The 12,279-nt window shown below is 36.6% G+C and overlaps 1 protein-coding gene across 2 annotated transcripts in view; it reads left to right on the top strand.

The window, feature by feature from the left end:
• The window catches only part of LOC126282143 (E3 ubiquitin-protein ligase SH3RF1), a 220,261-nt gene that overhangs the window by 148,190 nt on the left and 59,792 nt on the right, over positions 1 to 12,279 (top strand). The window contains exon 13 of one of the 2 annotated variants that reach the window (XM_049981644.1): positions 6,677 to 6,823. The exons of the other annotated variant lie outside the window; for it this stretch is intronic. Within the exon in view, the coding sequence (XP_049837601.1) occupies positions 6,677 to 6,823 (147 nt within the window). The remainder of the gene's footprint in view (positions 1 to 6,676; positions 6,824 to 12,279) is intronic. 2 annotated transcript variants of the gene reach the window in all.

Below are 12,279 nucleotides of genomic sequence, written 5' to 3'. Positions count from 1 at the left end.
ATATTTGCATGCTGTGTTTATTTTTGTGTGACTTGATGCTTATGGACTCAGTTCTGCAGGTTGATCAGTAAATTGAACATGTTGTAGAAATACATGTAGAAAATATGTACTTAAAGGAATGCGAGCAACATTAGTGTGATTAAACTGAAGTAGAATTGTTGTGTGCTGTGGTCTTCATTCCAGAGACTGGTTTGATGCAGCTCTCTATGCTACTCTATCCTGTGAAGGCTTCATCATCTCAGACTAAATGCTGCTACCTACATCCTTCTGAATTTGCTTAGTGTATTCATCTCTTTGTCTCCCTCTACGATTTTTACACTGTCCTCCAATACTAAAGTAGTGATTCTTTTATGCCTCAGAACATGTCCTACCAACTAATCCCTTCTTCTAGTCAAGTTGTGCCACAAATTTCTCTTCTCCCCAATTCTATTCAGTACCTCCTCACTAGTTATGCGATCTACCCATCTAATCTTCAGCATTCTTCTGTAGCACCACATTTCGAAAGCTTCTATTCTCTTTTTGTCTAAACTATTTATCGTCCATGTTTCACTTCCATTTGTGTCTACACTCCATACAAATACTTTAGGAAAAGACTTCCTGGCCCTTAAATCTACACTCGATGTTAACAAATTTCTCTTCTTCAAAAACGCTTTCCTTGACATTGCCAGTCTACATTGGGTATCCTCTCTACTTCGACCATCGTCAGTTATTTTGCACCCCAAATAGCAAAACTTTTTGCCTGCTTCATTTACTGCATTTTTATAGTTTCTCCTTTCATCAATTAAATTAAATATTTCTTCTGTTACCCAAGGATTTCTACAAGCCCTTGTCTTTTTACCTACTTGATCCTCTGCGACCTTCACTATTTTCTCTCTCAAAGCTATCCATTCTTCTTCTACTGTATTTCTTTCCCCCGTATTTGTCAGTTGTTCCCTAATGTTCTTCCTGACACTCTCTTCAACCTCTGTTTCGTTTAGTTTATCCAGGTCCCATCTCCTTTTTGCAGTTTCTTCAGTTTTAATCTACAGCTCATAACCAGCAGATTGTGTTCAGAGTCCACATCTGCCCCTGGAAATATCTTACAATTTAATACCTGGTTCCTAAATCTCTGTCTTACCATTATATAATCTATCTGATACCTTCTAGTATCTCCAGGATTCTTCCATGTGTACAACCTTCTTTTATGATTCTTGAACCAAGTGTTAGCTATGATTAAGTTATGCTCTTTCCAAAATTCTGCAAGTTGGCTTCATCTTTCATTCCTTATCTCCATTGCATATTCACCCACTGCTTTTCCTTCTCTTCCTTTTCCTGCTGTCGAATTACAGTCCTCCGTGACTATTAAATTTTCGTCTCCCTTCAGTGTCTGAATAATTTCCTTTACCTCATTGTACATTTCTTCAGTCTCTTTTGTCATCTGCAGAGCTAGTTGGCGTATAAACTTGTACTATTGTGTTAGTTGTGGGCTTCGTGCCTATCTTGACTACAACAATGCACTCACTGTGCTTTTCATAGTAGTATACCTGCCTTTCTATTTCTTTATTCATCATTAAACCTACTCCTGCATTACCGCTTTTTGATCTTGTATTAATAACCCTGTATTTACCTGACCTGAAGTCTTGTTCCCCCTGCCACTGAACTTCACTAATTCCCACTATATCTAACTTTTAACTTATCCATTTCCCTTTTTTAATTTTCTAACCTACCTGCCTGATTAAGGGATCTGACATTCCACACTCAAATCTGTAGAACGCCAGATTTCTGTTTCCTGATAACAAGGTGGTCCTCAGTAGTCCCCGCCTGGACATCCGAATGGGGGACTGATTTTCCTCCAGAATATTTTACCCAAGAGGACGCCATCATCATTTAACCGTACAGTAAAGCTGCATGCCCTTGGGAAAAATTACAACTGTAGTTTCCCCTTGCTTTCAGCCATTCGCAGTACCATCACAGCAAGACCGTTTTGCTTAATGTTACAAGGCCAGATCAGCCAATCATCCAGACCGTTGCCCCTGCAACTACTGAAAGGCTGCTGTCCCTCTTCAGGAACCACATTTGTCTGGCCTTTCAACAGATACCTCTCCATTGTGGTTGCACCTGCGGTACGGCTATCTGTGTCGCTGTGATATACAAGCCTCCCCACCAGCGGCAAGGTCCATGCTTCAAGGAGGGGGGGGGGGGGGGGGGGAGATTAAAAATCGAATAAAAAAAAGTCTTGATCGCATTTTCAGATTTTTAATTTGTCAGCAACCGGTTTTGGACCTTTCCTCAAACTATCTTCAGTCTTTTCCTCACCATTATAGCTGGTGGTGGTGGTGGCGAATGAAGTGAGATCTGTAGAAGTAAAGTTGTCACTTTCATGGATTTCACTTCGTCTGTTGTCATCAGCAGCCATAATAGTGGGGAAAAGCTCAAAGATGGTCTGGGGAAAGGGGTGCAACCGGTTGCTAACAAATAAAAAATCTGAAAATGCAATCGAGACTGTTTTTATTTGATTTTTAGTATTTTACTCTGATCACTGTGCCCCAATTACAGAATGCCTTCTAAAATTTTGAACTAGTCTTGCCCCTTCTTTTTTATTTTTATTTATTTATTTATTTTAAATAATCCAGTAGTACTAATCTGATTGGGAGCTAGTCAGCATATTGCTTGGTCCTGGCTGGTATGTTTACTCCTTATACAGCATCAGGCCATTGCAGTAGAATTCTGTATCAGCAAACTGATTGATGTGATAATTTAGAAGGTTAACTGGACGAAATTTGTCCATGCCTTTATTTTTCAACGGGGCTATCTAGCCACTGGTTCATGTTTCTCTAGTCGTGCATCAGTTTTCTAGTTTTTTACTGTTCATACAGTGTGTATGGTAGTAAAAAGTTACAAAGACCTTCAAAACCGAACACATGCAAGTGGAAAGTTTCAGTCAGCAGCCTATTGAAAGGATTACCATGACATTGCTCATGTATAATAAATCAGCTCACATGTGCTCACATTAATTATATACTATACGCGAGATGGATATTAATATAGCAAGTTATAGGCAGATAAAGCATCAAAGCAGGCAGTTTGCCCAAATCCCAATAAATGTCCAACAGCACTTTCTTTCTTTCTTTCTTTCTTTCTTTCTTTCTTTCTTTCTAAGCACTACATTACTTATCATTGAATGTTTGACAGGAGTCACAGTGTTTTCACGCATTACTGAGTTTTCTGGTATGGACATTTTTATCTACTGTAACTCAGTCTTTTGATATCTCTGAGGGCGAGAACTTTAGAGTTGTTTTCAGTGTCTCAGTATCTACAAAACTGTTGTTTTTTTTTCCCCTCTCTTTCGCAGGAGGAAGGAAACTTGCCAAAAATTTAGCATTACCAGTATAGAAGTTTGTTAATAAAGGATCTATGTATTTCATTGACTCATTGACTGTAATCTGACCCTGTATCAATGCAGCTGATTAATTATTGTTAGCCTCTGGTAAGAACGGCCAATCTGGTTTTTTTGGTTTTTATCTTGTTTACGCTGCTGGCAGAATCAGGTCATAATAAAGTATACTGATTGGCAGGAAAGTGTCATCACTTGCTTATGCAGCATTTGAAATTGCGTTTTGAAGTTATAATTATAGGCTAAAGCTGATCCTTTGCAATAATGGAGGGTAAGGGGCACTGAAGATTTGGAGCACAAGTTAGGAAATAAAACTGATGTTTTGGCTTCTAGCATTTTTATCGGGTTCTTCTTTCACAGCATTGGAACTGTTTTTTTATCTTGAATGCAGCCAGTGTAAAGTTACTTGAAGCTTAAATTACTAACCCGTCAGTATTATCAGTTTATTATGATACATTTGTGTTGTATTTAATTTGAATGTGCAATCTAAATTGTGTAAGTTTCATATGTTGCACTGAACAGTGTAAATGTTAGTGAGAAACAGCAATAACAGTGTTTCTCTCTCTAAATTTGCAAAAGTGATTGTTGTCATAAACAGGTTATTTGAAACACACGGTATCATTATTTTGCTTAAATGATATGTTTGTGTACATACGCATGAAATGCTAGAGAATATTCCATATTGGATATGCAGCCGACTACTACTACCTTCTCTGTTTCTTAGTTGAATTAAGTTCATTGTGTAGGAAGTAAGGAAAAATACTTTGTGTGCAGTAGATGTTTTTTACATTTTTTATTAAAAACACAGTTTAAGTTAGTATACTGTTGACAGATATTGCTTTAGTGTTTTCCTGTTCAGCTACTTTGTTTCCAAAGCACCACACAGTAAACAGTGTTGTCAACTCAACTGTAACTGTGGAGCAGGTGAATGCCTTAATTCATTTCTGCCACCTGCCTGTCACTCATCATTTACATTTTTATGTCCAGCAGTGGCACATAAAGCAATGTGAAGCATGTGTGTTTCTCTGAAAATTTGGTAGCATGTTCTGTTCTTTTTTCATTGCAAATCTTTTGGTTTAGTAATTATACAGCAGCGAAACCAGTAAAGATTTCTGTATTAGGTAATTCCAGTGCTGTTGTCCAGATTTGAACCCATAATTTGTAATGCAGTGATTTGTCAGTGTATCTTGTCTAAATGAAGTACTGAATATTGATTTGGAACTGCCTAATTGAGCAATGATTTCCCTATAGCCCAAAATTCTGTTGAAATTATTAATAACTAGGTAACTGTGTAATATTTAAGTTATTCCAGTGATGTAAAATAATGCTTCTCTTCATTAGGTGGTGTTTGTTCCATCCATTTCATTGCTTTCATGGCATGGTAGTTCAAAGACAAAAAATATTGTAAGCAGTTAGCATTTCCTTTCTAAAAAAAAGTAGTCTCTTAATTCAAAAAGAAAGAATTTTTTTCTAGTAATTGCTGGCATTGTTGTATGGTATAGTAAAAAGTTGATATTACCAACTTTTGAAGTTTTAGCATACTTTTTTCTTTCTTCCATTTAATGAGATTTGTGGTCCCATTTGTGTATGTTTCTTTCTGTTGGTGGCCATCTGCAACAGGTCACGTAGTGTTTTTCTATTTATGTCAGCAATGTCCTTTTGAAGGCATTTTTATAACAACTCTCCAGTTAATACCCACCACTGAAAGAGGATTTAGATTGAGACCTTTGTCTTACGGATCTGAAAATGTATTTGATTTTTCTTCTTTGCACAATAATTTAAAATTCCATTATCAGTTCAGTTTTTGAATTCTGTATTGTTTAGATCTTTATTTTAGGAAAGAAATGGTGTTATAGATTCATCATATGGTTGTCTTCAATTATACTTACTGCTCCAGAGTTTTAAAAGTCTGATTCTTAACAGTGCATATCTTTAGTGTTGTCAAAAGCAGTTTAATAAAGAGAATTCATAGCAGTCTCTACTTGGTCGTCACATGAAAATTACTCTCCTAATTTAGACCGTTTCTGCCATGACAGGGCCATTAGTTCCGAACATTTTGTCATTTATTCTTTCTATCCAAAATGAGATAGGCATATATTTTGTCAGTTACTGTGGATGTGTTCCGTTTAAGTTGTTTTTATTTTTAATTTATTTACCCGTGTGTAGTATTACCACTTTTTTTCATATGGTTACAGTTTTAACATGAATTACTTCATGTACCTTGCTTTGTAATTGAAATAGTCGTGCACCTAGGACATATTGTCAGTTGAAATTCAGTATCATTTCTCTTTATTATATGGGTCTGGCACTCTGAGCTCTATGAAAATGTCCATGACTAAATATGTGTAGCTGTCTCTCTTCATTGACCGTCTTGTGGAGGCAATAGATAATGAATGATGGTCTTCCCCGAACATCATGAACCTGAAAATTGTAAAGAACGAGCAGCATAGAGCGATTAGCGTAGGTGACTGGTACTGACCCACGAGTGTGCTGATCCCAGGAGCTACGCTGCGAAGTGTTTGACCATCCATGTTTTATAGTACTGTTCTTGCTCCCACTGATTTCAATCTTTTCTTACAAAGAGAAGAAATTCTTGGCTAGTTAACTTTTTTGCAGTGATGGGAAAGCACTGTAGGCTGTTGTGCGCTTGTTTCACTTCCATGAAACATACTTCTGAGACAAAGGAACAGAAAAGCTGACCATATAAAATGACAGGTAATATCAGTACAGTAGTAAATATGTTAATTCAGTGCTTGTTTGTCTATTCCAATAAACATTTTTCAGCATCTATGTATCTTTTTCTTTTTTAGTGATAGGGAAAGTCACTTTCTGTATAACCTTATATGCAACTACCTTGGATGGCAATTATTTAATAGAAATCATGAGAGTTTCCTTCAGAAACCTTGTTGCGTGCAAACGAGGTGCTTTCTTAGCTATCAGCAGTCACATTGAAAGTGTAGCTGCTTCCTTTTCCAGTGATGCTGCTGTCTATGTAAACTATATGTTTCGTCCTGTGCTTTCAAAATAATTCAGTTTGTAGTATTTATGCAGTGTTTTTTTTTGCAGTTCCCAGATTCTTTGACATTTTAGTGCCATTTTGAAGTTTCATTATTTCAAATAAATTTAACACCGTGTGTCATCTTTGCGGTTAACAGATTCGCTCTGCACAGTAAGGCAGTAGCATTATGTATCGAGAAAGTTTTGGATTTTGTATCTGAATCTACTTGTATTTTTCAAAAACATTTGCGTTATCTGTGTGTCTGTGTGTGTGTACAGTGTGCTGTACATTGTGTTGTGTACCAGGTCGGGATCCTGCCCCAGCCAGCTTCTCCAAGTTCTGCCCTTAGATGCTAACAGTGCACACCACCGCCTGTTTGGTTCCGGCTCCCAGAGAATGAAACACAAAGACCGACCCAATGTAGTCGTGGCTAACCTATCGCATTATGGAAGGTTTGTTGTCCCCATTACCTGCTTACCTTCGGCCATACATTCATAAACATGTCATCCTATACTGTTTTAATGCACCACTATTAAAGTCCTGTCTGTATTTGTGTTATCCTTTCCCTTCCTGCAATTTTAAGTTTCTCATTGCCTCATTGTTGAAGTCTGAGAGCCTGTAGCCATTACTTAACAAAAACAAACTGAAGTCTCAGCCATAGTAGGATATGATCTTAAGACAAGGTGCAGCCACATTTTTTTTCGAACTAGTGTATACTATTATCTTGCAATGCACACAGGACACTATGCTTGAAAAATAATTCACGGGGAGGTAAGACACAGTGCAAGATATTATCCTCATTACATTTTTATTGATAAATGGATGAAGATGATGGGATATGCTTGTAAAGTGTTGGATTTGTCAAATCCAGTGATTTCACAGTTACAAAACGAAGGGCACAATGAGTGCATTGATAACTTAGCATTTATTCAGAAGAAGAAGAAGAAGAAGAAGAAGAAGAAGAAGAAGAAGATGATGATGATATACAGGGCTACTAGGCAGCAATTATAACAGTACTATGTAGAGTTTGAGGAGATGCTGAATTTGAAATCTCTTCACAGATTTTGCTACTGAGAACTGAAATTGAAGGTATCTCATTAGTACACTCTGTGTGTGTGTGTGTGTGTGTGTGTGTGTGTGTGTGTGTGTGTGTGTGTGTGTGTGTTTGTTTGTTTGTTTGTTTTGACACTGTGGTTGGGACTTCAGTTTCCAGTATATGGCTACACTTAATTTTAAACGTCTGTCATCAAGAACAGTTCTTAGGGATATTGATTTTTAAATAGGACATATCTCTAAACAGAGAAGTTTGTTACGGAATATTACGTGATGTTAAACATCTGTTTTGTGTATGTCTTAACAATTAAACATTAAAGACCATGTTTGTAGGGACTCTGTTGCTGCAAACTGTGCTTTGCTACACTATCTAAATGACTTCATCTACCTGTATCCCAACCTTTTTCTCCAATGAAACCATCTTTATTGCATGTTTATCCTTTTGATTTATCTATACTATTATTTACTGCTTGCAGAAGTGTTTCACTCCTTCCAGTGTATGCTGTGTACTATAAGTAAACTAATGTGTAATGTACTGTGTCTGAAAATGTGAATTGAGCTTTGCATTGTGATTGATTTCTTTCAGTGTGCTTTTTCTTGTGGCATTGTGGCACTTGAACATAACTGCTTGTGTTGTGTGACTTGCTTTGGAGCTATTATGTCTATTGTTGGGTGTGTAAGGATGTAAAGACTTTGGCTGTGTGCACTTGTATTTGTATTCCATTGGATGTTCATTGACACTGCACTTCATTGCTATAAATGTTCTTTGAATCATTCAGGGAACTCTCATTAAGGCTGTTTTTGTTTTGCAGATTAATGTATAGTAAGGTAAACCAATAGTGAACTTATGTGAAACAGATATCAACAGGAAATAAGCAAAATTGTGTTCTATAGGCATTACATGTTGTGAAGAATGACAGTGTAAGAAGCGAGCTGCAGGATGAAGGTTTGTTGATTACTCAAGTGTTTGCACGGCATTGGAACTAATTGTCAAATCGTAAATCTTTCACATAGTAGGCAACTTCAGGGTCACATCTTGTCAATCCACGTTTCATTGCTAAATACTGAATGGTGAATGTAAAGGAATAAGAGACTGTCATACAAGAATTTGATATTGGGATGCAGTATTGAGGAAGTACAGCACAGTACTGGTAATACTTGCATTATAGAAGAACCAAAGTGAAGTTCATAATGAATGTCAGTGACAAAATTCCTGAACAAACTCCCTGTGGTGAAAGAAAGTGAAAGAAGAAAAATACCGCACAAATTTTTTAAGACATCATAGGATTAATAGTTGCTTGCTCCTGAAGATGTTTCTCAAAAGGAAAATCCACTTCACAAAAATATAAAATTACAAGGCAGAATAGCAAGCCAAAAATTTCAGCACTGCTGATACACACACACACACACACACACACACACACACACACACACACACAAATGAAAACATTAACAAATGAAAACATTAATCCTCTCTAAGGAGGTAGCAAATAGTTCCGGAAACTAAGACATGTTCTTGTATGTGTCTATCGACAGAGCTGGAATTTTTCCTCCTGAATGTAAGTACCCATTCTCTCTCTTCATAATTTTATGGTTTTCCAGAATAAATTTACAAATACAGATACTAACTGTATTTGGAAGGTAGTTGATACCATCTTTCTGTCTTTCTCCAGTGTATCTGGTTCCTTTGTAATTGAAAAAAGGAAATAATGCTGAAAACTGTGTTGTCTTTCATTTGAGTTTTTGATTTGTTTGGAAGCATGTACAATAAAATTTTCTGAGTATGTGTGTGTTCTTATTTAGGTGCAACATTTTTATGGGGTATATTTTTTTTTAAAATATAAGTAATGTTAGCTTTGGGAATTGTGGTCTCTTTTACAGGAGAATGCATGAAAGTAAGATTGTAACTTCTCATACAGTGATTCCAATCTACCATGGGAAAAGTAAGCTATAAAATAAAGATGAACAAATGATAAATGCACAGAATATGTCATAAGTAACTGTGCCAATTACATTAGATTGGGATAAACTACCTTGCTTTTATGGTTCTCTTGGTGATGAGCACCACCAGTGGAATATTAAAACATTCTAGCAGAGGCTCTTCAGTTAGACATGGCGATATGATATTCTGTGCCATTCATTTCCATTGATGCTCAGTGCCACCTTTAGTATATATTCAGTGCTTTCACTAGAGATTACATGATGTGACATAGTGTCCAGTGTGAATCATCTTTTTAAATCTGCTTAGGACATATGCAGTTTGAAGTGTATATTTATGATCAACATTTAAATAATAGATAGGAATATGAACAGTGATATAATGGGCAGGTAGGATCGTTGAGACACGAGGAATTGGGAGATTAAAGTGAACTGGGAAATGAGCTATTTGAGAGAAGATGAAAATAATGATTAAAGTGTTGAGATTGAGAACAAGGAAGAAATTATGATAGTACATGTGGCACAGGGGTGGCAATGTAATGTCACCAAACAAAGTCCCTACTTAATAACGTATTGCACCATAATTTGGAATTAGCACTAAAAACTTTAGGTCCCCTCTGTGCATGCTTATGTAACAAAGCCTAGTAAAGCATTGTGGTGCTTTACCATAGCTTTCTGAGACACTCGGAATAGAATGTAGATGCAAATTATTCTGCAGGTAAGATGAAAAATCACTGAATTGGTTATTACATTAGACTGTTTGCTGTTCTGTAGTAGATTGTATGATTGTGAAGGTGGCTTTGAACTAGTATCCATACTAAACAGCAGGTACATGCAACTCTAAAATTGATCATGAGGGATGCCAAATTCTAGGAGTGGCCCTAATATACAATCCTTGACATCATGTGCTTAATTCATTTATGGTTTCCTAAGAGGAATGGTTTATATTAAGGGATTTGATGGAAATGATCATGTGAAGCAAATAAGTTCAGTAACATGAGCTCTAAAATGCATACCTTAAGAGGTATAGGACTACTTTATGTTTGGTACTGTGAAAGACATCTCTTCTACTGAACAAGTGTCTAATAGCTCTTAAGGTATCTCCATGTTTGCTAGACTTTCTTGCAGCAGATGATCATTCCTGTCGTATTCCTAAGTACTGACTGTTCCTCATGGGACACCTTGTGTTCTGTGGTAACTGAAACTTTGCGTCAAGTGTAACTCCCTGGTTATCAAAAGTTGTCTTAATAAATTGATTGGGGCAACTGCTTGAAATAAGCGGATGATTGAGGTTTGCGTACCAGCCTGGAACAAATTTTCTCTCATCACAGAAAATGAATAATACTGTGATAACTGCATCAGTGAGCTGATTTCATGAATTTTTTATTTCGCTGTTTCTGTAGGTCAAGCATTTAAATGTGATTAGTGGGATCAGGAAGTTAATGATTTCCCACAAGAGATTAAGAAGAAATGCATTTAATTTAGGTTTTCAGAGCATAGGGGTAACAATATTGATAAATAAAAAGATGCAGTTATCAGTTTTGTATGATGATGGGCATGAATACTCAAAAGATTGAAGGGTTTAATGTCTTGTACAAATCTAATGTTGTTGAAATTGGTAGCAGAGAAGAGGCACAAAGCTGTTGGAATTATGATGCACTGGATGCAAAGAACAACATTCAGCAGTATCTGTGCTTAAAAAAGCCTTAGGCATAGTAGTGTTTTAAAAATCTGTAGAGAGTTGTGTATCACAGTAAAAGTGAACCAACTCAAATATTTGTCTTCAAAATCAAAATTCCCTCAGAATACTTTTTTTATGTAACATGCTTGTAGTGAGAAAAATGTTTCATGCATTGGTTCCAGAACCATACTTTGAAATTGTGTGTCAGTGTCATTTTTTAAATCTATAAACACATTATTGCAACATTTGGCGTTCCTTAGAGGCTCAGGCTTTCATTGTGCGTATTATTAAGACAATTACTTCAAGTAGAGATGAAATCTCATTGTTTATCCATATGTCACAGCTACAGTAAGGTGCGCACAATAAATATTCATCCTGAGAAATCACAGTGGACTAATGGAGAGGAACTAACAGTTCTATTATACAATTTTTCACAAGTGTTGGTAATGGACTATGTTTGAGGAATGTCTCCTGTGCATGAAGAAGACTATACAATTCACACAAACATATTCTAAAGGTTCTGAGAAATTGAGAGGTAATTTCAATTTTGAGAATGCTGCTTTCAATCTTCACCTGCCAACGAAGAGAGTATGTTGATGTATTAAAGCAACTAGTGAAGTAAAAGTGAAGTTTGGCAGGATCATGAAGGAGAATCTCACTTCAGATATACCTTCAATTTTGCCCAGAACTGTAGTTACATTGGAAATTGGAAATGAAATTATAGAGTCGTCAGATGTGTCTAATATTCTATAATAATCCCAGAATAACATCAGCTTATGTGGACACTAACATTTATTCCACATATTCTGTGTAAAACCAGAACTGCCTGAAGTCACGTTTGGAATTGATATATGGAATAACTATGTTCATATGGCACAAAACCTCCACCTCCAGAAATAACTGGGATTTATAACCCACCAACCCCAAATGAGAATAATCTCTGTGCCACTTAAATCTGCTGATATTCCAGAAAGGGTCATTGTATATATGAGGAATGGTATGTGAACTGTAAACCGTTTACCGGAGGTAAAATAGTTCCCCATTCGGATCTCCGGGAAGGGACTACTCAGGAGGATGTCGTTATCAGGAGAAAGAAAACTGGCGTTCTACGGATCGGAGCGTGGAATGTCAGATCCCTTAATCGGGCAGGTAGGTTAGAAAATTTAAAAAGGGAAATGGATAGGTTGAAGTTATATATAGTGGGAATTAGTGAAGTTCGGTGGCAGGAGGAACAAG

This window comes from Schistocerca gregaria, chromosome 7 (genome assembly GCF_023897955.1).
Source record: "Schistocerca gregaria isolate iqSchGreg1 chromosome 7, iqSchGreg1.2, whole genome shotgun sequence".
Taxonomy (NCBI): Eukaryota; Metazoa; Arthropoda; class Insecta; order Orthoptera; family Acrididae; genus Schistocerca; species Schistocerca gregaria.
This window is presented reverse-complemented; position numbering and strand designations above follow the sequence as displayed.